General features: G+C 43.4%; 1 protein-coding gene across 1 annotated transcript in view; it reads left to right on the forward strand.

Annotated features, from left to right (window-relative positions):
• The window catches only part of TMTC1 (transmembrane O-mannosyltransferase targeting cadherins 1), a 145,526-nt gene extending 119,452 nt beyond the window's left edge, over nt 1-26,074 (forward strand). The window contains exons 10-18 of the mRNA XM_034063247.1: nt 2,310-2,453; nt 8,255-8,363; nt 14,140-14,242; nt 17,212-17,347; nt 18,145-18,289; nt 18,390-18,527; nt 18,914-19,036; nt 20,121-20,198; nt 20,938-26,074. Of these exons, the coding sequence (XP_033919138.1) occupies nt 2,310-2,453; nt 8,255-8,363; nt 14,140-14,242; nt 17,212-17,347; nt 18,145-18,289; nt 18,390-18,527; nt 18,914-19,036; nt 20,121-20,198; nt 20,938-21,078 (1,117 nt within the window). The 3' untranslated portion in view covers nt 21,079-26,074. The remainder of the gene's footprint in view (nt 1-2,309; nt 2,454-8,254; nt 8,364-14,139; nt 14,243-17,211; nt 17,348-18,144; nt 18,290-18,389; nt 18,528-18,913; nt 19,037-20,120; nt 20,199-20,937) is intronic.
• Nucleotides 26,075-27,470: the final 1,396 nt, after the last annotated feature.

The following is a 27,470-nucleotide window of genomic DNA, read 5'->3' on the forward strand; positions in this document are numbered from 1 at the left end:
AAAACCAGCCTCAGAAATATATCTCCCAGACCTTCTTTTTGTCCAAACAGTGTCAGAATCACATGGAAAAATGGGAAACAAGGCTGAGCCATTGGTCATTTGCCTTAAGATAAGATGCTTCACTCAGGATCCTGGTCAAAGTATCACACAGAGCTGCTTTCCAAGTGCTGAAGAGCAAGTAAGCTTGGTCCTTCCCATTGCTCTTCTGCTGCTGCTGTGGAAAGCATTTCTCCCAGCTTGCTTCAGCTGTGGAGGCTTAGCCTTGATGACCAGTGGGTTTTAGGGCCAAGGTCAAGATCCATGTATTCTCATCATCCTCTTGTCCTTTGCTGGTTCTCCAAGCGCAGGTAGCCTCTTGCATCCCAAAATGTGTCAGGCTCACCGGGTAACTTCAGTGATGGAAGGTGATACTATTCCTCTGCCAAATGCAGTCTCACCATGAATTTCCTAGTCTCTGCTCCTCTGTGACAAAACCAATTGGGAAACCTTTCAAAAATTACTTGAGCAGAGAAGGCAGGTGGTATGGGTGAGTGGAGACACTGGGCAATGCACCTGAAGGCCTGCAGCAGAAGTGGTTGCCTCTGAGAGACAAGATGCTTATCTGTACAGGACAGAGGTTCATAGAGTCTGCAGTCATTAGTTACTATAAGTGGCAGTCACTACATTTATCTTCTGTCATTATAACAGGCTCAATAAGTAATCTTTGTCTGCTAGGCTTATTGTTGGGTAAAACAAAGGGACTTTGGCCTCTTCTCTTGCTTAGTTGTAGGAAACATCCTGGGTCTGTTACTGGTGCATGTCCATTTTCCCTTCATGTGTTCCCAGCTTCACCCCCAAGTAAGACTGTGCCAAAATCACTTATATTCTGTGAAGCAAAAATGTGACTGATACAAATGTTGCAGCAGTGTGTAAAATACTAAATTATTCATGGTACTTAAGCACAGAAAATCCCAGGGCTGAACTGACATAATGAAAAACTTCAGACAAAAAAAAAAAACCCACCATGGGAAGTCTTAGATTAAAAACAGTTGCAAACTTCAGATTCAGACTATATTATGGAGTCTTAATCCCTTCTTCCTTTAAATGCCCCTCCTCATGCTGTACCCTGAGCTATCATAGCCAACTACTTTTAATGTCATTATCCACATCACTTTCCCGTGAACAGGGACCTAAGGCAAAGAAATGTCAGATGTCCTCATTTAAAACAGAATATCTACAGTGGCAGCGGGATTTGTGACTGGGTCTTCTAAAATGCAAGCATTGCCCATCTTAACCTGCTTCCTCCCTATCATGAATGGTCATCTTGAGTTCAGTGGGCAAGCACCTGTGCACCATTTCATACCAGAACATTGGACTTTCTCAAGCAGTTGGTCTTCCAGCGTGCCTGGGACTTGTGGGCTACTGACATAGATTTATTTCTTCATTATAATAATCTCAGTTTTCCCCCATCTATGACACAAAGGGTCCTGGGTGCTAAATCTTACCCTGGATTACTTTCCCCTCGAGAGTTTTCTGGTGGAAGATCTCCAAACCAAAATATTAATGTAGGAGCACAACTTTGAGAATTGAAGCAGCTGAATGGACCGTAACATGGTGCTTAGTTCATGGAGAAATTTTAACACTTGGGCCAATATGTAGTGTTGTAACTGAAACAGTTTGATGTAAAGATCAACAGATCAGTTAAAAGAACTGAACCACTTAGTAAAAAATTATAACTAGAAGCTTAGGGAATTCATACTGTTAAGCAGCCTATTTCCAGATTTTTGTATCATTTTGTTTGGTCCTGAAAACCTTGTTCAACAGCTGATTTCAAGTTTCCCTTTGCACTTTATTACATTTACTGTGGAAAACTGATCTAGAAAAAAACCCAACAAACAACAAAACAGATCAATTAAAACTGTTTTCTTGGTTTCTGCATATTTCAAAACATGTTCTCATTGGAAACATATTTTTGATAAAGCAGCTCTTGCTTGTTTGAAAAACATTTAGCATAAAAACATTCAAGCTGCTTTAGTCATTTTGCCTTTTGCTTTGAGGGTAAAAGAGACATTCAGAAGTGTTCAGTGCTCCCTTTTGCCCTGGAGGCATACAGGAACTGTAGAAGAAGATCTGATTTGCTGTCTCTTTGGGAGTTGAAAAGGTTCCTCAGGGTCCCATGAGGATCTGCTGCAAATGAAGGGAAAACAGTGTTTCCTAGCTGACATCCTTCCCTTTACTAAGTGGTAAAAAGCAGTGATGGCAGCATTAGTGACTTTGGCTTTATTTGTCAATTAATGAGTGTCTGTAACTTGATGTTTCATTTTTCCTAGACTGTACCCTCGTCACGCAAGTGCTCTCAACAACTTGGGGACATTGACCAAAGATGTGGTGGAGGCAAAAGAGTACTATAGACGGGCCCTTCAGTTAAACCCTCAGCACAATCGAGCTCTCTTTAATCTCGGCAACCTGCTCAAGTAAGTTGAACCCAGAACAGGCACCAAGGAAATTCACATTTTCCCAACACTAGTTGGGAAAACCAAACTAGTTTTTTTCTGCCAACTGATGGAGGAGTTGCATTATTTCTTAGTGCCAGCCAAGAGTGCCAGCACAAAGGTAAGGCCTAGTTTGGATATCCTTATGCTAGTTTGGATATCTTTATGGTAGTTTGGATATCTTTATGCTGTGTACTATATCACTTAAGGTGGTGTTTGCAGTTGTGTTGCAATTAGAAAATAGGTGAGGGTTTTACTGGAAATATTCACAAGAAAGAAAAATGGTAAGGACAGTCTTACTGCAAGAGAAATGGAAGGTCTTTTTATTATTCATCAGATTTGGTTTATCGAAATTAATCTTCAGTGGCAATAGTTTTTAAAAATACATATTGTCCTTTTAATTCATCATGATTGCCTTATTATTCTTTGTGATATTCTTTTTTAATATAAAATATTAATACAAAAGGATATAAGCCAGAAGCTGCACCATGACATCTCATGTCAATAATGTTTAAATCTGGCCTGTTGATAGGTTCTTTATGACCCAGCAGATGGGTAGAAACTGGATTTGTTGCATTAGCAAAGCACAAAGGAGGTGTGGTAAAATCTCTTAGAGCTACTGTTTGTTTTGTATGCAATATGTCATTTTTTTCCTAATGTGGTAGTTAAAATATTGTGTCCCCCTTTGGATATTACATGCTCAGCATTGTTCCGTGGTGCCACACATCGTACTATGTTAAAGGTGTGTGATGTTTGCGATAAACTCATTAAAAGAAAACACTCAGGTTCCACCCATAAATTTACTAGGACTAGTAACAAAACTGTCTGGCATAGGGAATTTCCAGTTGAATTCTGCTTGGTTCCTTACACCCATCCCTGCTTATAGTGTAGAAATATGGTGGTGGATATTAGATTTCACCTCCTGGAGTGCTGAGAAAGAGGATCTCCAGGATTTTGGAAAGATGGGTTTGCTATTCCCATGTGGGAATCTGCCTCTCCTTATTCCTTGTAAATAAGCTATCTAAGCATCAGTTGCTTCTGATTTACTAAAAATCTGGTTTGAGGACCACAGGGTCGAATTTTTAAGGTTTTTTTTCTATAGAAGTCCTAGATGAAAAAAGATGTTTCCATTTTCTGTTTGCATGTAATGAGAACAACTGTGCCAGAAGATGAATGTTCTCAGGAAGCATTGCAGAGTAATGGCTGAATAAGCCTCTGGTTTTGTTTACCTACCCTAAAATAAAATTGTATGTCATCATATTCTTGCTTACAATAAATATTGGTGAGTAGATAATTACACAATGCCAACAGATTTCTTACTTAAAATAGACCCAAAGATGGCCTACCTAAAAGTGAGAAATCTCTTTCTCTGTTTTCATGGCCCGTCATCAGTGACACAGAGCACCCTGATGCTGCTTTCTTGTGTTTTGTTTTGAAGCTTCCCTTTAAATAAATATTTAACTTCTCTATATACACTATTTTTTTGGAGATACAGCATGAAAAACTGAGATTAATATCATTCAGAATACCTCACAAATTTATAGTCTGTGGGATATTCTGTAAAGAGATGAGAAATAAAATATTATGAACACGAAGTAAATATTTATCTCAGCTTTCTGTTGCAGGAAGAATGGGAGAGAACTTCTCAGTTGCAGTACTCTATATATACATACCTCAAACACTCCAATATTCAGTACACTGTTTCTTATAAAGAAAAGGCTCGTAACTCTTTTGTGCTTTGAGTGTGTTATGGTTTCATTTCCAGAGGGAAAGTGAAATGCCTAGAAACAATGCCACTGAATGCCACTGCTTCTCTTCTGAATGTAGAATAATACACAATGTGTCCTGTTGCCATGATTTAGTCAATGTTTAGTGAAACCATCCGTTCAGGGGAAGGAGGGCTGTTTGCTCTCTCTGATACAGGCTTCTGGATATGTATGTGTGTCAATGTGCTGAGACAGGTTTGTGTAACTGTCTGAAGATGGAGACAGATATTACGTGTATTGAGATTTAAGATCTTTTAGAGAGTGAAACATCTCTTCCATTTAAAGAAGCAAACTGAGTGATAATATTCAGTGGTAGTGCATCTGGCTTTCTGGATGGTGTCTGGTTAGGATACTCTGCATTACATGAAGTTCTATAGTTATCCATCAGTACCACATACATGTTGTAGCCTGTTTCCTAAAAAATCCCCCCCAAAACCCCCCTAAAACCCCCAACCAAACGAAAAAATCCAAACCAACAAAAAACAAACTCTGGCAGTGTCAAATTTATAGTAGATTAGAGAAATAACTTAGGTTGGAATGGACCTCTGAAAATCATTTGGCCAATCCTGCTGCTTAGAGCAAGTCTAATTGGGTCAGGTTGCTTAAGGCTGCATCCAGCTGAATCATGAGCACCTCCAAGGTGTTACAGAAATGCCACAATCTCTTTGTGCAACCTGTTACAGTGTTTGACCACCCTTGTGCTGGAAAAATATATTTCCTTATATCTAATCAGAATTTCCCATAGTCCTACTTGCATCTGTTGCTTCTTGTCTTGTCACCATGTACCTCTGAGAAGAGTTTGGCTCCGGTCTTTCTGTATCTTCCAGCCAGACAATAGCATCCAGCAATGAAGTCACCCCTGAGCCTTGTTTTCTCCAGACTGCACAGATACGGCTCTTTCAGCCTTTCCTCAAAGCAACAGATGCTCTAGCCCTAACTTCTAGTGGCCCTCTTTTGGCCCTCTTGCACTGGGGAGCCCAGCTCTTAATAGACATTGCTCCAGGTAGGGTCTGACAAGTATCATATAAAGGGGAAGGATCACTTCTCTGGCTTTCTTTGCAATGTAGGGTGCATTGCTGGCCCATGGTCAAGTTGTTCTCCACCAGGACTCCAGTCATCCCCCAACCTGAGCTTGCACACGGAGTTATTCCACTCCAGGTGCAGGACTTGCATTTGCTTTTGTTGAACTTCATGAGGTTCCCATCAGACCTGGTCCCTCTGAAAAGCAGCTCTGCCTTGCAGTGTATTGCCCCATCCCCCACTTTGGTGTCCTCTGCATAGTATAGATGAATGGCAAAGGAGTGCATCTAAATCACCTGAATCAGTTTTAAACCAGGGAGTCAAACAGGCTTAGAGGCTTCCTTTCAGGCAGACAGAGTTAGACACTGTGAGTTCTCCTTGAATTATGATGTGAAACCAAGATGAGATGTTCAGTTGTGGAGAACTTACTGGGTTCTGTGATTCTGGCTTTACAGAACTAACTTTGCAAAATAAAACAAATCTTGACAGCTAAAACATTTCCTAAGGCACTAATTCCTAGGTTACTCTTTATGTTGCAAGTGAAATTTGCTCACACACAGCCCTGTGTATCATCAGACTTCTGTGGAGTGGTTTAAACTGGTGCTTGTCCAACTGTGGGGCACTTGCAAAAGTATGGCAGAGATGCTACCAGTGGAAAGAGCTTTGTCTTGCTCTGAGCTCAAGCACACTGATTGTAGAGGGCAGATTGAGAGCTCCAGTGGAAGAGGGAGTCAGGAGAGGGCATTGTAAGGCAGGGTATTTGGAGAAAAATCAGTTTGAGTGATCATAAACTTCTTATATCAGTTGAATTTGTTCTCTCTGTCATAGCAAAAGTATACGTACCTAGCTTTTCCTGCCCCAGATCCCCAGTTTATGGTAAATTAGTGTATATGACTGTCCAATTCTCTGTGCTCTCCCAAACTGCCCGAGATCTATAAAAGCCGCAGCCTTGATCCTGCAAAGTATTGGCCTTGATCCAGAAAAGCACTTCAGTCAGTAATTAATTTTCAACTTGCATACATAAAAGTTAAGTATGCGTTTAAGTGCTTGGCCAGATCGCCTGGTATCTTGCAGGCCTAAGCCCTCTGAGAAACTACTGGATCTGCTTCTTTTAATGTAATTCAGTCTGTCACATAGAAAGATGCCTTAATCTTTCCCTCTCTACCCCCACTTTCAGGAGACAAACATTGTTCTTGGATCAAAAGAAAAAAGAAAGAAAGGCCACTTGGGAAAAAAAGGAGTAATTAAGAGGCCTGCCCCATGTTCAGAGTGTATGCTTATGGGTAATGGGAACTTTTACTGCTGCTGAGTGGATCACTTAATCCTTTTATTTCTGTAGCTGGCATTTCCTAGGGTTTTTTTGCCAAACATCAATACCTTTATAAAGCAGTCATCTGGTTTTGATTTATAAAAATGTGTCACGAAACTGTAGCCAAAAGTTTTATAAATGGACAAGCTAGCTGGTCTCTAATTAGTATAGGAGAAAAGTGGTTATTTATTTGTTTTTGCTTCATTCATGTAATTCATATGGAACACCACTGGAAGAAGAAAAAGACCAGCACAACTGGCTTTACTTAGCTTAATGCACAGACAAAATATTCTTCCAGCTACACAGCTAGAAAGGGGAGAAATCTGCAAAGCCACATATATTATCAGCTGAAATTTGCACCTTATAAACGAGATCTGGTTACTTGACTGTGTCATTCAGATGAAATCTAAGGCCAAAGCAGCAAGGTGTTCACATATTTTGTGTCCCAAAGCCTTTTGTTTCTTTTTGTAAAGAAAAGAAACAAAATTTCTCCTATTCATATTCTTTCTACAACCAACACAAGGAAAATGTTCCAGTCCAGCTAAACATCCATAGATGTTTGTTCATGAAACCTCATTTTTCTAAGGAAAGAAATACACCGAGATACTGGAGAAATGTAGCTCAAATAAATAAACATCCTTAGATTTTTGTTCAGGAAACCTTTTCTGTTTTCCAAGGTAATAAATGCAGAGCAAGTCTGGAAAAAACCCTAGCTCATCAGCATAGCCAGCTCTCAACTATCTTTGTTCATAATGTTAGGATCTGAAGAGCAGATTACTCTAGCCTAATGACTGACTTACTAAGCAGTTTTTAGAAGCCAAGGCAGATTTAACTTAGCAACATCTTAATTTCAAAGTATAATTTAACTAAGTCATAAGTGGCTCTATAACAGCACTCATTGTCTAGGAACATGCAGGGGGGGTTTAGGAAAATGTAAATGTTTTGGTTTTGCCAACCTACTGATGTGAGCGGGGTTGTTGAGAGCAAATGTCCTGTTCCCAGGACCTCAATGACATGACTGGGGCCTCCAGAAGCTGACTGCAAACTTGGTGTTACCCTGACAGCATCCGTTCCTATAGGGCATGTGACTTCCCAAGGATATTGATGGGAGGGTCTTGCATAATACTTCATGCCTGGGGATACTTTTGCTATCTTGTCCTTTATGTACCTTTAACTCCTGATTGGTTGAATGCATAAGAATGTGATATATTTGCCATAAAGAGAAATACTGAGAGGACATGTATGGTGGCACTGGAGAAGTTTGCAAAACCTAGTGGTTATGACTCAACACACAGTGCATGTGGCCTGTACTGCTTGCCTGATAGCAAGCAATAAAAATACCTTTTGTTCTTCAGCATGTGGGGCTGAGGAATGAGTAGTTTTGGGCAGTGTTTTGTCTTCACTAGGATCATCACGTACTGCTCACTATGACAGATACCAGAATAGAAGACCAAACAGCAGATTCATTAAAGCCTATGTTCTCCCAGCCCCTGAAAATAACATATGGAAACAGTGATGGGCTGAGGAGATGCACACTGTGGAGAGGATGCACAAGTGAATCATTTAGTCTTTGTTGAAAAGGTCAAGCTGGGCACTTTCACATCTCTTTAAACTAGTTAATCAGTGGGATGACTTAAACTTGTGCTTACAGGAACATTTCTTTCTTTCCCTCCTTCCCTTTCATGCAGGTCCCAAGGGAAGAAGGAGGAAGCTGTGATCTTACTGCGGGACTCCATTAAGTATGGCCCAGAGTTTGCAGATGCTTACTCAAGCCTGGCCTCGCTGCTAGCCGAACAGGTAATGGTGATCACTTGAGCTCTTGTGACTATTGTACATGTGTATGCCCTGTAGCTGCAGTACCTCCTGTGCATCCCAACAGAGCACCCTCACCTTGCATGCAGGTGTGGGTCCCCCACTGTCTGCAGAGAACTCTCAGGCTGTGTTAGAGATGACTTTCAGGATGGGAGGCAATTGATTTGCGGTGAGTAATTACACCCACATGATGCAGCTCTGAATTAAATCACTGTTGAAGTTGTGAGTAAACACCCTTTCTGTAGCTCCCCACGTCTATGATGAAGTCTTAATCCATTGTACTTTGTTGTGACAGCAGAAGAGGCGAACACTTCCCCCTCAGACACATATGCCTACGTAGGTAACTGTCCTGGGTTCAGCCATAGCAGGCTTTTTTTTCTCGTTAGTAGCTGGTACAGTGCTGTGTTTTTGACTTTAGTCTGAGAACAATGCTGATAACACACCAGTGTTTTAGTTGTTGCTAAGTAATGTTTACTCCAATCAAGGACTTTTTCAGTCTCATGCTCTGCCAGTGAGGAGGGGCACGGGAAGTCAGGAGGAAGCAGAGACAGGACACCTGACTCAAACTAGCCAAAGGGGTATTCCATACCACAGCACATCATGCCCACTATATAAACTGGGGGGACTTATGAGGCAGGCCCAGATCGCTGCTCAGGTTAGGCTAGGTATTGGCCAGCAGGTGGTGAACAATTGTTCTCTCACCTTGTTATTTCCCTTATCATTATTATTATCGGTGGTAGCAGCAGTGGTTTGTGTTATACCTTAGTTACTGGACTGTTCTTACCTCAACCCATGGGAGTTACGTTCTTTCCATTCTCCTCCCCATCCCTTTAAGAGCCAGGGGGGAGGGGAGGCAAAGAAGGGGGTCAGTGAGTGAGCGGCCGCATGGTTCTGAGTTACTGGCTGGCCTTAAACCACGGCAGTAACTTTGAGATTTCATAAATCACTCCAAAGCTAGGAAATGATGGAAACCAGGTGGGATCTTGCAGCCTGTATTCTGCCGCTTGCATGCATGCATTGGGATATGGCCCTTCATTACTGTGGTAGATGATCACAAACAGGGGATGGGAAGGCTCACTAGCTTTATGTTGCTCTTAATGAACAGCTGTTCAATATTTTATTTAACCTCATTGCTCAATATATGCCCCCAGGCCTTATTTACTGTGCATGGCCAAAGCTGTGCTCTGGAGGCAGGATTACTCATTTCCTCTCAGGCTTGCTCCCCATGCTCATTACTTGGGGCTCCCCCTACTCCCTGTAGTTAGGTAATTTATTTCTATAAGGTCTCTGTGAGGTGAAATATTGCCCCCATGGAGAAAAAGGGAAATTGAAGCACAAAATGCCTAAGTTCAGAAGCCACAAAGTGTGGGTGCTCATGTTAAGACCACCAAGCCCTGTTTTTCTCCATACCTGCAGCAGCAGATAGGGATGCTATGCTTTGAGCATTGTTCCCATGGGCTTTGACCACAGCCAGTGGCCCCATGTGGGGATACAGGGTTGGGTGACAAGGTTCTCATAACTGCACAGCTCCAGCACACCTCTATAAACCTTTGAAAACTGACTTTTTTTCTCTGCCAGGTTTCACATCTAACTGTTCCACAGCATGGTGTGCTAAAGTTTTCTATAAAGATTGCCAAATGCAAATACAGATAAAGCAGAAATGTATTCTATTTCACTGTTTTCCATTGATCTGGTTAGTGAAACCTTTCTGTAAAGGAAGTGGATAAATTTCAGCAAAACTATAAGCAGAGATCTTGTTCTGATTTAGGCTTCTTTAATGATGTAGGCACTCTGCAAAACTCATGTATGATATATGTGGATTACTAAAAAATGTGCTATTTTATTTTCCCTTTTAAATTACATTCAAATTACTTTCTTCCTTGCAAGGGTGGTGAGGCACTGGCACAGGTTGCCCAGAGAAATTGTGGCTACCCCATCCCTGGCAGTGTTCAAGGCCAGGCTGGATGGGGCTTGGAGCAACCTGGTCTAGTGGAAGGTCTCCCCACCCATGGCAGGGGACTGGGACTACATATTTTTCAGGTACTTTCCAACCCAAACCATTCTAGGCCTCTGTGAATACTATCAGTGTCAGCTACACGGGCATAGAAATACAATGTATAAATTGAAAGAACAGACTCACTGAATGAGAACAATGTTTTGAATAAAGCTGTCAATAAAGAGTCTTCTGCAAGTATAGGAAATGAGTCATCCACAGTAGTACCTGGTTTTAATATTAATTGAATTTATTAATTAGAACCATCAATTGTAAGGTCAACAGAGCAATAAAATGATTATAGAGCCCTGAGGCCTTCTGCCCAAAGCAAATGCCCTTAGTAAGTCCAGCAATAATTAATCTACTCTTACATATAGATTGTTCACCCACTTGAGTAAGTGGTAGGGAAACTAGATAGTACAATTTCCCCAGAAAATAGCTATTTCCTGCAGGCTTTTAACACCTTCTCACATTCAGCCACAGCAAATGACTACCTGATTGTGCAGCTCCTGCCTCACACACTCATTCTAGTGACTGCAGTAAGGGCTGTCCTACAAACATTATCTGCTCTTCCGTGGCTGTGGGCTGCAGAATCAAACCCTAATGCTTTGTGCTTTCTGAAGGGGTAAGGGCAGAAGTTTTGGTATCTTCAGCCCAAAGGATGATGATGGGATCCCATTTTTCAGTTTTGGTTTCCTACTTTGTCCAAGCAGTCATGTCCAAACCCTCTAAAAATGACAAATGTGTCTTTCTATCTACTTGTGGCCCAGTGTCTGTCTCACAGCTGAAGGATATCCGTGATGCCATGCAGTTTATGCTGTAAACGCTGGGATGTGATAGAAAGGGCCTGAAGTGTCATAAGTGGCACTTGAAAAAAACTCACATGAGATGACCGTACTCATGAAAAACTGCTGCTCCTCCAACTTTGCACTAAGGATAAGAAGGGAGGAAACATGTGGGTGTGGCTCAGTGGACTATTGCCAGGATTACCTTGATTGGTCCCACACAGCATGTTCCCCCCTATCTTAAGGGCGATGAATCCAAAATAGGTCCTATTGGCCCTTTCTTCCTACAGATGTAAAAAGTGCTCCTAAAAGAAATTCCCATGAACCAGGGAACTAGCATGTAACTCAACGTAATTGCCCTCTTCTTTCTCTGATAGTTGGTTTTGAAGCCAGAGCTGACATAGAAAAAACTACCGCCACATTGTATAAAACAGTTTGTGCCTTTTACCACAGAATCATAGACTCATAGAATGGTTAGGGTTGGAAAGGACCTTAAGGTCATCTAGTTCCAACTCCGCTGCCGTGGCCAAAGATGCCTCACCCTAGACCATGTCACCAAAGGCTTGCCCTTCTTACTGCTTTTTCTGCTTGGTGTTGTAATTTGGTCACAATATATTGTAGTTTTCCTTATTCTCCATATAACTGCAGTGTTGCTAATATCAGAAATCAGACATTTTTGTTTGCTATTTTCACAACTCTCCTGGTTCTCCAGGATTTCCTGTGATGCACTTGAACAGCACCTTCTTCCCAGTGTGTGTGTGTGTGTGTGTGAAAATTGAGCCATGAAAAAACAGACTTAAACCCCTTGGATTTCAACTGAGAGATCCTCACATGCATAATATTTTTAATATCATAAAAATCTCATCCTTTTTTTAAGCCAATCTTATGCATTTTGTGAGGTTAATGAATGTTTCATGAGCATCGGGAGTGGCATTATAAACCGTTAATGAGAATCAAGCCTTGATGAATTTAGAGCATCTCTTCCAAGAAGAGGAGATGCCGTGAGAGAGAAAGCTCTGGCACAAAAAACTGGTCCCACCCATCCCGATTTCTGACTGTGCTTAATGCAAACACTTGGTTAGAGAAATCATCCCAGACTCTGTGATGAGCCTGAGGCGCAGGTGCCAAAAAAGCAATGAAACCATGGTGAAAATACTAAAGTGCTCAATATTAGTGAGTGTGAATGTTTTGCCTTGGGACACTGCTAATCCAGTTTAACACAGGTCTTCCGTGTTTTAACAGTAAATAAAATGAAGGAAACTGACACATGTGCACACAAAGCCACATTCCTTGACTAAAAATTAAAATCAGAGGAAAAGAAATTAATACAGAAAACTTTGAAAATATGCTTGTTAATGTTTTGGTAACACAGATGCTCTCTCAAGGAATTGCTCTTCATTTTAGTCAATGCTGTTGATAGCTACACTTTTCCTGACTCCTCAGGATAATGATGTCAGATTCACATAAATATATCCAAAATGTCCAAGCTTAAGCACTTTTTAAAAATGTGTTTCTGTGTTTTATCACACACTATCTTTTCTGCTGGCTGACCTTTATCATGTAAATGTGAAAGCACTTAACTATGGCAAACTGTGCGCTTTCATCAAGTCATACTCTTCCAATGAGATTAATTCCAGCTCCCCAGTTCCGAAATACGAGGTGAGAAAGGAGCCCACACATTTAATCAGCTACAGAACAAAAGCTGCCAGCAGGTACACCTTTTAAATCCAGAGAAAGCCCCAGAGGCTCTAGGATTTGCAGGGCTTGAGGATAGCACAGTCCATAGCTGGGTGTTGACCAACCCTTTATTTCAGCATGGGTTCAGCTCTCAAGCAGGACGTTTGCTTTGGTGGCTCCTGGTCCTCCACAGTGGAGACCCAGATGGCTGATTTTGCTTAGGAGCATCGTCAGGAGGCTCTGGAGTTTGTTGCCATAGGGTTGTACTGCTCCATGGCAGGGAGGGAATTGAAGAAAGCATCTTTGGTGCTGGAGGCTTGCCTCACACCCCTCTGCACTCTGCTTGTCTCTGCTGTTCACAGCCTCCTTCCATAAATATATGTAACAGCAAGCCTCTGAGGTTAGGGAGGGGAGGAAGACTGTGATAACCCATGCTAGTGAGCATGCAGGCAGTGAGCATGCTCTGGCTGGCTGGAGGGAAATGGAAAGCTTATTAAATTGTTATTTATCCAAACAAGACACCTAATTTTCGTGTCAGGACCAGGCTGCCTGTAGCTCAGGCTACAGAGTAAACAGCCTCTGGGACACTTTCTGTAGGCAGGGTGTTCCCAAAGAAAAGTTCTATGTTTTCCAGAAATTTTCAACACCAAAACATGCCCTTTATATCTGTGAAAAATATAAGGGCTCAGTGCATCTGGGAATCAGCATGTTGGCACATCCCATCAATCCCAGTGAGCTACATGCCATGCATTGACAATGCCTGGTTTTAATCTGGCTCTGTCAGATTTTCCCCACTCTTTCATTGCCCCCCATCCTCCTCCAGCTTCCCTTGTCTCTCAGGCATCACACACGCCAAGCTTTCACTCCTTATATTTTCCCTGCTGCCTAGGGATAGAATAGCAGAGCTGCAGAGGGGAAATGTTGGCCAGGGAGATGCTCATTAAACAAATAAATGAAAATATATCAGCTCCCAGATGACAGATATTTCTCAGCAGAACCAACACGACCCCTGTCACTGTGTATTACCTGGCTGGGTGCATGCCCAGCTGGGGCTCACTGACATTGCACAGGAACCACCTTTTCTAGCTATTATTTTTGTTTCACAGATAGCTCCAATTGCAAATGTATGGGGGAAGGCTATTTGAATTTCTCTGGGATACCAGATGGCAGCTATACCGCATCCATGTCATGGGGTATAATTCTGGCCTCCTAGACAGTGGGGTGGGCTCGGACCTTGAGCTCCACATACAGCAAATGATGCTGACACCCTTTCTGCCATGGCTAAGAAATCTCCTTCTCTTTTAAGGAACGGCTTAAGGAAGCAGAAGAGGTCTATAAGGCTGGAATAGAGAATTGTCCAGAGAGCTCCGATCTGCATAACAACTATGGTGTTTTCTTGGTTGATACTGGTAAGTGAGAAGCAGCAAGGAATTTGCCCTTTCTATCTTATTTGCTTTGAGTTGTTTTATTCAGCAGTATGTATCTGAAAGGGTGTGAAAAGCTTCCAAAGCAATAGATGTGCCTTCACTGTAGCTTGGAAATAAATATTCCTGTGCTATCAAGATGGCACAGCATACTGGAATTTGTAATCAATGCAGGCACTGTGCGGCAGTGGCATTGAGCCCAGCTGTTCCCTTCAGTGTTTCTCAGCATCCTCGTACAGGCGGTTGTCCTCTTCAGTTTGAGCTGGGCAGCACCCTGACAATACTGCTGTTTCTTCAGGAAAGCATGGCTGCATCAAACCGAATTCCAGGCACGCAAGTGGATAGTTATGGTCTTCGGAGCACTTGTAGCTTTGCTTGGTGACAAAGCAGCTCTTTGACTGTAAAGGTTGAGTGCCACCACTATAAAAATAAACACGGCTTTTAAACAACAGTCATCTTGTGAAAAGAAAACCTAAGATACTCTGGGGTGAACTGATTTCTCAGGAGCTCCCTAATGACACCCAAAGCCTTTCTTTTCTCAGCTCCTGGTTCCTATTCAAGTTCCATGGACTCAGGCACTTCCTGCCATCCACATAATAACAACAACAAAAAATACCACTGTAATTGCTGATTTTTATTGACAGCTTTATAAATAAAGCCAAGTTTGACGAATGACTAGTGGAAACCAAATTACTGTCTCACTCCTATCTCTTCAGAACAGAGCTGAGACCCAGTGATGAAATACTGTAATCTTAAAGTGTTTGGTTGCTACCCATTCGGCCCCTTTGCCACTGTGCCTGTGGTGCTTAGGAAGACAGGACAGTGATGCCCAGCTGGCTGCCCTGCCTCTGAGCTGACACTCAGCCACTGGTCTTCTGTTGTACCAGTGTGAAATACACATGAAAGCAAAATGAATATTCATAATTGAAAAAAGCATCTCGGCATTAGCAACAGAGGTTGAGTTTCTGAATTTGTGCCCTGCAAAATTCAAGTTTGCAAATAATAGAAATTCCTCAGTATTTTCACACTGACATTGTGCTTATCTCTGCTTGCCATCCCAGATAAGGTGCCCTTTTCCTGCCAAAAACTGTGGTCCAAATGCACTGCAGTGCACTTTCTGTTTTTTGCACTTGTGCCAAAGTGAAAACTAACTTTTCCTGGTTTACTACTACACTTCCCTACACACAAACAAGAAGAAAAAACCCCACTGACTTCTGGTACTTCAGGCATTATGTGTAAGTAACCCTCCTGGAGACATGACAATACATGAAGGAAGCAGCTGGTATTGAGCCCATCACAGGCTGGGCTCTTCCCCAGCGGGCACAGGGAGATGCTGAGAAGCACAACACCAATTAACTTGCAGGACTTTGTGCATCAAGCCTCCAGCAAGTGTCAACTCTCAGGAGCCATAATAGACAGCTCTGCAGTGGTCATAGACATTCATCTCCCTTAACGATGCACATTACCCCTGTGTGTTGAGCAGGGGAGGCAGTGGCTGACTTACAGACTAAGGTGCACACTCAGCTGCTTCCCAGGATGTTTTTGTACATGTGATTTTCAAAAACATCCACCAGAGGTGGGAGAAGATGAAGGCTTCTGATGTGTTGAAAAAGTCCTACCTTGAAAGATGCATCATTGGCCTTTGATGAATCTTAAGTGCTTCTAAACCTCTCTACAGACTCCTCTCCTCTCTCCTGTAAAGGAGGTGCTGAGAAGTGTCACTGTTACTTTTATGTTACGGAGATAAGTCTCAGAGAAACCAAATGAGATCTGAAGAGCTATGAAAATAAAATTCCCACGGCAGCAGATGCTCAGTGCCCCAGCACGCACAGGCTGCTTTCAAGTTCTGCTTTCCAGCTAGAAACTGAATTAAATACATTGTGATTTGGCTTCAAAAAATGCCAATACTCCAAAGCTTTGCTGGTGGACGAAGCTCTGTGAGTATCGGTTTTCATCAGGAGATTATCTGGTCTACACTGTGCAAGCCAGTTTAATGAGCACTGGGGTTAAAAATACGATATTCACACTGCTGGAATGCTGGAACTTTATACTGTGCTCCATTAATTTCTTTAGTAGGTAGCCAGCAGGCCCTGCCTGAGGGAAGCACTTCAATGTCCTTCTTGAGGAAAGCTATTACTTAGCTAAATAAAAATACAGTGTTAGAAATACAACTTTAGGCTTTTGGGCTCGTGGTCTGATGCCTTTCCTTTTGCATCGTATTGTATTTTGTGCTGGTGCTCGGTGATGTCATGGACTGCGGGACCTTGCACCAGTACACACTGTCACACAGGGAAGCAGTGCCACCCAATGGCTCCTCTGCAACACGGAGCTGGTGCCTACGTGATCCCGAATGGGCACCTGGACACCTCTGGTCTGGGATTCATTGCCCTTAGGTAGGAATTAGCTCATCACTGGCAGTTACTTCCAGTCCAGTTGAACAATGCACAGAAACTGAGTAGGGCCAGCCAACGGAAGTGGAGGGAATCAGCTCTGTTTGGGAAGACCTGAAACTATTTGTAGCTCTGGTGAGCTTGTGGGGTATCCTGGGTGGCTTATTCTCCATGTCTGTGTTGCCTTTCTCTGCAGTGTTCCAGGGTGGAAGGGTGCTCTACCAGGAAATGGGACACGTGCCCCAGCCGCCTCTCTGGGGTGGGCTCTGTGCTTAGCACAGTGGGTGTATCTCCCTTGCAGCATGATTGCTGCAACAATTGACTTGCAACAGCCCACCCCATGAAAATCTACTTCTCAGGGGTCTCTCTGAATATTGGAGCCTATTAGTATGCACAGCAATTTTGCTTATACTGAATTGCAAAAGGCTGAGGCAGCATTTCTCTCTCAAAATGGTTCCCATGCACAGAGCAGTAGATGAAAGAAGAACCCAGAGCACTACTGTCTGCTGAATTTGTGACAGGCTTTGTTTAATGCACCAGTTTAATCGTCGTGTTTCTCTCCAGGGGCTCCTGAGCGAGCTGTGTCCCACTACAAGCAGGCCATCCACCTGAGCCCCACTCACCATGTGGCTATGGTCAACCTGGGCAGGCTTCACCGCTCCCTGGGGCAGAACAAAGAGGCTGAAGTGTGGTATAAGCGGTAAGAATTTGGGATGCTAAACAAAGGTTTCTGTCTTCCCTCTGTAAGGCTTGTCTCTGCCAAAGAGCCTCTGATAGATGAATCTGTCAGTGCACGTTTCTTTTTCCATCCAGCTAAAACCTCCAGGTAAATCTCCAGATTTACCTTTGGTTATCTGGCTATTTTTGGGGAATGCTTGGAGAAGCAGCACAGACTCAGACAGTGTTGACTTCTCTGTATCATTCCCAACCCACAGGATGGACACACTACTGCTTTTGCCTGGGGGATGCTCTTAAAATGAAGTTGGAGGTTCCTTGATGGCATGAACAAGTTGTTAGCAGGACTCCCATCTTTCTTGAAGCTGGTCTGTGCATGCCGCACCAGTAACAGCTATAACTGCTACACAGACCACCAGTAAAACTTTGATACCATCAGGAGCTCTGACCCATCCCAGCAATGTGCCAGTAGGCAGGCTCTGACTCCTAGTATGCAGCAGGGTGGATTATTTTCTGGGTGGGAGGGGCCCTCCTTTTTGGCATCCTGATTTGTGTTCACATTTCCCAGTTTCTGCCACCATCAGCCATTCTCACTCCTGATTCACTTTGGAGGTGACCCTCTGTCCTTTTCAGGTGGCCAGAGATGTGGGCAGATTGCTGCTGTGGGCATGCTTTCCCTTCCAAGAGACTTTAAGATTATGCTTCTCAGAGAGGGATGAGCAGGGTGCAGAGCTTAGCTGTTCTATCTCAGGACAAGCCACACCTCCCTCTTCTGCTTTGATCCCCACACCACCCAGAGCATTTCTTTTTCCCAAATTCCAGGGCACTGAAGGTATCCCGGAAGGCTGAAATCCTGTCCCCGCTGGGGGCTCTGTATTACAACACAGGGAGGTATGAAGAAGCATTGCAGGTTTACAGAGAAGCAGGATCACTGCAGCCTTCAAACAAAGAGATCCGATTGGCACTGGTGAGTGTGGGGTGAGACCACAGAAGTGGAGCACCAGCCGCTGGGTGCAGCATTTAATGAGTTTTTTGATGCCATAACCCTTTACAATGTGGCTTCGCAGGCTCAGGTTTTAGCAATGATGGGGCGGACAAAGGAAGCTGAAAAGATGACAAACCATATACTCAATGAGGATGTGAAGTGTCTGGAGTGCTACCGCCTTCTTTCGGCCATCTACAGCAAGCAGGAGCACTATACTAAGGTACCATGGCTGCAGAGTGCCCTTGTCCTGAGGGCTCACGCACAGAGCTCAGGTTGAATTTTACACTCCATCTGTCCAGAGATATATCACATGCCTTAGTGCACATCTAGTGGGTTTATTTTTTTACTAAAACCTCCTTTTTATCTAGATACTGGGACTGAAGTCAAACAGTGTGGGAGTTTTATTACTTACTGTTCCCGCTGCTGTCAGCCCCACTGCCACTAAGCCACAATGGTATAAAATATCATTTCCATGTGCGTTAATGGTGTGGGGCAAACAAGGGAAAAGAGGAAGGTAACTTTTATGCTGGGAGGCCTAGTGGTGAAGAGAGCATAAGAGGAAAGGCACAGAATACAGTAACACAATGTCCTCTTGCATTTTCACAGGCACTTGAAGCTATAGAAAAAGCTCTTCAGCTAAAACCAAAGGATCCAAAAGTCATATCAGAGCTCTTTTTCACTAAAGGAAACCAGCTAAGAGAACAGAATCTCCTTGACAAGGCTTTTGAGGTACGACTGCTCTAAGCCCTGTGGATAGTTTTGTAGGTTTAAAGATAAGAGTTAGGTCACTGTATCTAATGCTCCCTGGAGCACCCTGCCTGTAGCTCATCTGGGAGCTCAGCAGTTCAGCAGTGGTACAGGTAAGGCTATGGAGCACCTCATTTTGCCAGACCTGGCTGCAACTTTTTTTCTTACTCCTGTGTGGAAATACAGCTCCGTGCTCTGAAAGGTTTAGTACAGAGTCACGGTGGGATTATGGAGGAGCCTAGGCCTTTTCTTATTGACTAGACCCTTGGTCCATCCAGCCCCAGCCCCCTTCCCAGTAATGGCCAACCCCAGGTGGCTCAGCTGGAAGCGTGGGGTATTGTGAGAACCCACCATGTTGTTACATCTCACCTTATTACCTAATAGCTAAGAGTTTGGCTTATCCTGTGGAGCAGGCGGCTTGAGAGCTCAGAAATTATATTAGCGTTAAATAATAGTACAGAATATTAGTGGGACAGTTCTGAGTATTCTCAATACCCCTCAAGATGTCTAATCTTGATTCAAATCCTTTCCTTTCGTGACACCATAGAAACAATGTTGTTTGACAGAGTCCAGAAGGTCCTTGTTGCTGTTTCTCCCATGCACAGTGGTGGAGCCAGTGGAGAGGGGTATCATTGCCCTCAGGTCCTTGTGAAACCTCCACACAAGTGACTGTACCATAGTCTGCTGACAGCTCCAAAGCCTTGCAGATGAGGAGCATCACAACCCACACATGGTTTGTGGTTGGCACGCACCTGCCCAAGGAAATGACCCTGATGTGCAGAAGACCCCAGTGATGCAGGGTGCAGAGAGAGGGTCACAGGGCTTGGCGTGGCTCCTCATATGGTGCTGTGGGCAGGAAGAACCTGGGAGATGAGCTCAGCAGTGAAGCAGTGTATTGTGTTGCCTCTGCTGTGAAGAAGCTGAAATTTGGCTTGTGCATTGTATGTAAGAAGAATTTGAAATTATATTTTAAATGGATTCAGAAGGAGATGAAACTTTCCCCTCCAGCACTGGTTTTGTTTGGAGATTCAGACTCTTAACCTAAAAATGTTTCATATTTATGTAGAGCTATAAACAGGCTGTGGAGCTCAACCCAGACCAAGCGCAGGCCTGGATGAATATGGGAGGCATTGAGCACATCAAGGTATGACAGTTTTGCTTTTCCTTAAGATGCCTGGTGCAGAGACTACTACTCAGGACAGAAAGCCAAATTTGTTTCAGGCTGCCAAGAACTGCATGTGTGTGAACAGTGAGTGTCCCTGACATAAAGGGAGTGTCCCAAAAATGGAGGAAAGTCTGCTCACCCCAACTAGAACTTCCCAACCAGATTGCTTTAGAATATCTATCTTAGAATGTAAAACTCATATTTAAGAGGTCAGGCTGCAAGGAGCAGCCTGCCCATCTCTAGAGCTTTCCTGCTTCAGTTGTTTACCTACATTAGAGAAAAGTCACCGTGAGTTGACTTTTAAGATTCCTCTCTATGGAATTAACTTAATAAAGATGTCTAATGCAGAATACTGGCATGAAATTATGGAAATAGACAGCCCACCCTGTGATTGCTTATCTTTTTGAATACTTTAGCATATCATTACGATTTGGGTCTTAAGGAGTCACACTATATGATATCCTCAAGCTATCCTGTTGCTGAGTGAAATTAACTCTTCTGGTACAATATAACAGACATGTAAATCTACTGTGTTTGACCAAATTTAGGCTAATGGCACTCCGTCATCCATTTCATAATGAAAAAGTATTCCTGTTACCTAACAATATCAGGTTTTATAAATTCTTTTTCCTGTGTATTATGGTCTTCACCATTCCCAAGGAATTAACTGTGTATGTCAGGGAATGCAAATGAAATCTGCCACTCATTTTCTTTGTAGGGGAGCTACATCACTGCCCGTGGCTACTATGAGAAAGCCTTGCAGCTGGTTCCAAACAGCAAGTTGCTGAAGGAGAATCTGGCCAAACTGGATCGCTTGGAGAAACGGTTTCAGGAAGTCCAGGAGAAAGACCAAACATAGCATTCAGTCACCAGTGGAAGGAAACTCATGCCCCTTGGAGAAGAGTATGGTGGAAGCCTATTCTTGAAGTGATGCTGAAGGAACTTTGATAGGACTCAGACTTACAGAAGGCAGATTTTGAATGCATGCTTATGTTTGACCAAAGTTACAGGAGATAGTTGGCTCCTGTGGGACATGCTGGAGAATGAATGAAAACCTTCCTTTAATCAAGATTTTTGTTTAGGCTGGACCCATTTGAAGCCCACTGGGAGTGTGGGTGGGACATGTACCTTCAATATCTTGGTTATCACTGGGGAAACCATGGAGACAAAGCACTCATCCATTGCAGCAGGGGTGAAGTAGCACCTCTTGTTACTCAACATACACTCATGTTTTTCACATAAAGTACCACTAATGGGCTTCATTGCAAGTGCTGCCAGGTCCTTTTGAGCCAGGAAAAATGGTCATAATGGTCACATAAAAAGGTTTCAAGGGGTTAATGCTGAGGAAGTGGTGGCCACTTGTACAGCTCTAAATGTGACTTGAAAATTACTCTACAGGAAGGGAAAACAGTATCTAAATACCACCCTAGAAGGATGATTCTACCAGTAGGACAAATGAACATTTGAGGGAAAACCTCACCTGAATGTGTTACTCACAAGATAGTCATGTTGTACTAATTCAGGTTTGACAATGTTGTCAAATATATGGCTTTACCCTTTTCCCTCTCCCTCCAGGCCAAATAATTATTACTCTGAAAAAGAAAATAGAAGCATCCAAAGGCAATAGGAAGCTCTAGGATTACTTGTCCTCCTGTCCAGTCCCCAATAAAAAAACCCAACCAATCTGATCCATATAGGAGGTAAAGTAAAGCCATGGAGAATGAGGAGAGATTTTCTAGGCCTGGAAAGGTTCTAGGGAGGCTTTTTTTATGGGTATGCAGGGACAAAGCCCATTTATCATGGTGATAACACTGGCAAAATACTCTGTCTAAGTGTTCTCACCCCTTCCCCAGAAAGATAATGACCTATAGCTGATCAGTCATAAATCTATATTTTTGAATACTGAAGTGGGAGAACAAAATCTCTTCAGAATTGGGGCTTTTATTTTTGAGCTTTATTTATTTAACTTATAATAATCAAATAATTAATATATTTTCTCTTTTTATATGGATTGGGCAGGATCCTTCCCAGCTGGCCACATGGCTGGGTGTTGTGACTTGCATTGTCTGAAGCTGGAAAAATGCAATACCATCAAGGTGTGCTTGAATAATTCCCTCTAATGTTTCTAAAGCAAATGACTGCAGAGCACATTGGACCATACTGTCACTGCAACAGCAGTGCTTCTGCTGCTTCCACCAGGGTTTGTGGCCAGTTCCTATGAAAGAGCATACCAGGGTTTGACACTTAGTAAAAGACAGTTCAGATTAGGCATGTGATTCCTTGATACACACCCGTCAGGAAAAGCCTGTGTGCCAGTGACCCACATGGCACCTGGCTTTAGTTACTGCTGGCCATGGCACCTCAGCAAGCACCAGATTTGCTCAGTGTGATGGGATAGCCATGTGCTGGTGGCTCCCTTGGCTTCATTTAGAAAGCTCTGTGTCTAGCCAGTACAGATGGTCAAATTATTGACAAATTATTAACATGATTCCACCTGCGTTTGGAGCTTAGAGGTAGCCCAGACTGGTGCAGACGTCCTCTCTGCCAGGGCTGTGTGCCCACCAAGATGAGGCTGGACTTGGGAGGTACAGATCTACACTAGCCAAGGAGACCAGCCAGTGCCTACAGCTAGGTAGAGGTGAGAGGGAGAGAGCACTGGTGGGGGAAAGGTGGTGGCACAAGTTTCTGGGCTCTTTACCTTTGGGGAGCAGCTGGGACCAAAATAAGTGAGTCTTTTGCTGGTGAATTTTCCCTTCTCCACCCAGGAGACATACTACTTTGCTTTCTGGGGCCAAGGGCACGTCTGGGGTCCTGGGTCTGGGTCAGCAACCCTTGTTTCACACTTTTATGGCCACAGGCTTGCTGACCTGACATTTCCGCAGGTCCCCAGTGCACTTGCTGCACTGGGGACATGTTGGATGCCATGCATGGAGTAGCTTTGCATAGCCCTGCTGCTGCCAGGATGGCTGGGAAGAGATGGGGTCATGCCAGCAGAATCCCATAGGATGGGGAACCAAAGCTTAAATGGCCTCTGAGAGCAGTCAGTTCACCACCATGCACTGCAGGGTTGTAGATAGTGCAATAGTGAGGTATTCAGGGGTACCTACATCCTAAAGCTCTCTGCCTCTCCCCAAGGTGAGCCTGCATTCACCAAAGCTCCACATGCCTCAGCTGTCTGGCTGCCTGCAGTATCACTGCATGGCATCGAGTCTGGGGGCTGGCAGAGTGATCTTAGGTGCAGCTTAGGACAGTGGTGCCATGCAAAGCCCCCAGCAGAGGAGGCATCTGCAGAGTGCTGTGACAGCTACCTAAAACATGGGGATAGGGGCAGGAGGAGATGCCTCTCATTTAAAAATGTGTATAACCTTTGCTTCATAAAGATATATTAAATAAACACTATATATTCTACAAGTCCCACAGCAGTGTGGCTTTAAATTGTGGCCAATGAAACGTATTTTTTCAAATATAGAAGAAGTTGTATTTTTTATAGCAATGCTTTGGGAGGAGGAAGACTTGGTTTTGTGTTTTTACCTTTGGTTTAAGTCTTAGTTTGTTTTCCCTGAGAGACCTGATAGAAATGATTGTCTCGTCCTTGTCCTAGAAGAACCACCTTGACCTCCTAAAACTGGTGCATGTGTAAAAGTATAATATAGTTTTGGGTGCCTCCCTCACAGAACCTGGAGAAGGATTAGCATTTTTGCAACACTGTCTTACTTGCAGAATAACAGAGAAAAATAGACTAGAGATAGCTAGAGAGATATCCTCCCAGTGAGGGACGTGGTCTGGTTGGAAGGCATGACATATGTTCATCTGCTCACCCAAATCAGGCAGGTAACATATCCATGGAGTTCAATCCCAGTTGAAACTGATTATGTTTATATGCAGAAAGGCCAACTCTCCACATTTTGGATGTGTGTTTATGGTAGTTATGGAGAGAAGAGGGCTCAGTAATGAACCCTGCTTTCCTGAACCAGTACTTTATACCCCATCTATGCAGGATGACAGTCTGCAAACTGGCAGCGTATTTAGAGGATGACTCAGACCATGAGCTACCAAAGCAGTTAAACGCTTGTGAAGTTCTGAGCTGACTCCCTGTCTCATTGGCGTTCATGCTGAAATGCTGTGTTTGTTCAGGACATTAATCGTGTGAAAGGTTTATTGCAGGTGAAAAAGAATGGAATACGGTATGAAATGGGTTACCTCCACCAAACTAGCATGCTATTATGAAAGATAAATTGAGCGACTTACCTTGTGATAACTGGATATTATCTTAATTAATCATATGCAATGTCTTCTTTCTCTAGGATTGCACAGCTTCTAAAATAATGAGTTATAAATACATTGTTTTCTGCCAACTCCAGCACTCAGCATGGTTAGCAGAGATTACAAATTAATAAATGGCTGAAGCTCTACCTGGTGGGGGAGAGTTCACTCTCTCTGCAAGTTGCATTGGCTAAACCTCAGTGCTCACCAGAATTAAAGTGGAGAATTAATGCAAAACTAGTTAGACAGGACTCTTGTGTACTCGCTATGCATTTTAATCCTAAATGAAAACCATAATAATTGTGTTGCTTTTTTTGTTCCCCCATGAATAATATTTCCAGCTGACGGATTTTGTTTTATTTTATTGCTTATTTAAAGTCCAGCATACTTTGTTTCCATTCCTTTTCCACCCCCTGTGATAAATTATGTGGTGGGGGCATTTTCTCTCTCTTATAGACTCCTTGGACTTAGATTTTCCTATAAATGTGCAGGAAAATTCATTTTGGCCAAATAGTAAGTGAATGCAGCAGTGGAAACAGCCTTCATTCTGGAGATCTCAACAAGAACAGGGGTGTGTGCACATATGCACGTGGGTGGAAGAAATCTAAGTCAAAAAAGACCCAAAATTAGGAGCCTAACTTGCAGGGGAGGCTGGACACCCCTAAAATTATGCCAAAGCTGTGAAAGCTCAACAGTTACAGAAACCAGGCCAGACATGGTGTATGATATTTGGTGAAAGAAGGTAATTGTCATTCTAATTTTAGTAATTAGGCAATTTAGAATATACTTGTATGATCTTTTGCCCCACTTGGTCTTCGAGCTCATTGTAATGCTATATGCTTAAGTCTCCTCAATCTGTATGTGATTAAGTTGACCAAGTGCTCAATTTCCATCTTTCTACATATGCAATTTTACACAATCTTTGGGAGAAATTAACCCTTGGAGGGTTAATTTTTCTCCCAGCCATCAGTCTCTTGCAGCAGTTTCTAAATGCACAGTTTTGCTTTCACGTACATTTAAACCCAGCAGCAAAAAAAGAAAAAAAGAAAAATAAAAAAAAAGTGCTTGGCATTCACTAGTGATTCAATGTGGCAGCGTTGCTTCAGGTAATCTTGATGCCTTTGTGCAAAACTTCATTGCCATGTTTGTACTGACTTGCTGAAAAACTATTTCTGCTGGAAAATACCCCCAGTGGTATCCTCTGTAAAACTTACGGCTTCCACAACTCTATTACTGTCGAAATCTCTGCCTGCAGTGGATGTCACGCTGCGTGTTTCTCTCATTCAGGAGTGGTTTGCATTGCCTGTTGTTTATATGGTTCTTATTTCTGTATCTGTTTTTTTTAATCAGTCGTGCATACCTTTAAAATAACCCAACAAAACAAGAAAACAGCCCTTGAAATAGAAGTCTTTCTGAACTAAATTCGCACAGCAGCAGCCAGATGTATGTCAGTGATACAAGAATTTGCAAAGTCTTTGCTTTTTTCACTGTGGGATTTATGGCTAGATTTCACACAAAGGAGTTATGCTCAAAGACTTTGCAAAACAAAATGTATGTAAACGTCTATTTTATATAAAAAGTAGAAAAGTGAATGCTGTGTCTGGTTTTGTTCTCTTGGCTGTGGGGTCAGTGTTCCTTAGGACCAACCATGAACAAGCTCTACTGGAGATGGAAAGGCCAAAGTTTACACTGCCCAAGGAACCCCAGTTATTGGTCATTTAGGAGCAGCTATGCAGCCCAATGTATTTGTGTCTGGCCATATAAAAATACTGGAGCGGGCGTTTTTTTTGAGCCTGAGCATAAGAAAGGATGAGGGCTGGTGCTTATAAGGTCACTGATTGGACATGTTATACTTACATAAGACCTTCATGTCAGCCTTTATGCACCTATGTGTATCAAGTCTACAGAGTGAAAAGAGAAAAACTGAACAGAAATTAAGAAGAAACTCATTCTACTTCCCTTCATCCTGGCAGACATTGCCAGATGTTCCTGCATGTTGCCAGGGCTTGAGTGATAAACACCTCCATTGAAAATGGACCTGAAACAGCATCAAAAGCCCTGAACATAAGCCATCGCGTTTCCTGCCATCTTGGCCTGTGCAAACCCCTCTGTAGCATGAAGGGGAATTGCATGCTCACTTTGAAGTCAACCAATACATCCTGAAGTTCTCCCAGATCCCAATAGTGCAGGGTTTCCTAATGCAGCTTGCTACCTAGAGCCCACCTTTTCAGGCCTCCTTTGTGCTGAGGGAGAAGTAAGATGTACATCCAGGTCACAACCTGGATCCTGCCCTGTGGAGCGGTGTGCAGGCTTTGCCTTTTCACCACAACAAGGAGCACAGCATGGTAGTCGTGCCTCCCTCCACTGCCTGCAGATAGAGTTTGGTGGTGTTACTATCAGAGGAGAGGGGCCTTCCCACTGCCAGCTGGCCACGGGGCAGAGTGGGGATGCGCAGTGGCCTGGCAAGTGGGTGACAGCAGGGCCTTGTGTGCCCGGCAGCACCACAGCACCCAGGGGGACTCTGCAGCTCCTGGCCCAAAGAGAAAGGCAGCTCCGTTCCCAGCTGGTCTTGCAGTATGTGGATAACAGCTCTCTCCGAAAAAAAGGTCAAAGAATTTTCATCCTTACGGCAGCTGTTTAACCCCCAGGTATTGCTGCAGAGATGAGAAGCTGCTGGAGGTGTCCAACTCTCTCAGTGTCCTCTGGGAAGAGAGAGGCAAACACACCACCATACCCCACAGACATTCTCTTCCAGGGCAAGCAGAGACCACAGGTGAGGAACTTGGATCACCTCACCTTTGCCTGTGCTAACCCTCCTCTACAAAAGCAATTGAGTTTGTTTCCACTGAGGCAGCTCAGGTCTGGTGGCAGTGGTAAGGGGGGACATTAGATCTTGATGCTGTCCCCATGGGTAGGGGACAGCAGACTACAAACAGCAGAGCCCATGGGGGCTACAGATGACCCTCAAGTGGTACCTGGAGGCCCTCC

This window comes from Melopsittacus undulatus, chromosome 5, assembly GCF_012275295.1.
Source record: "Melopsittacus undulatus isolate bMelUnd1 chromosome 5, bMelUnd1.mat.Z, whole genome shotgun sequence".
NCBI classification, from domain to species: Eukaryota; Metazoa; Chordata; class Aves; order Psittaciformes; family Psittaculidae; genus Melopsittacus; species Melopsittacus undulatus.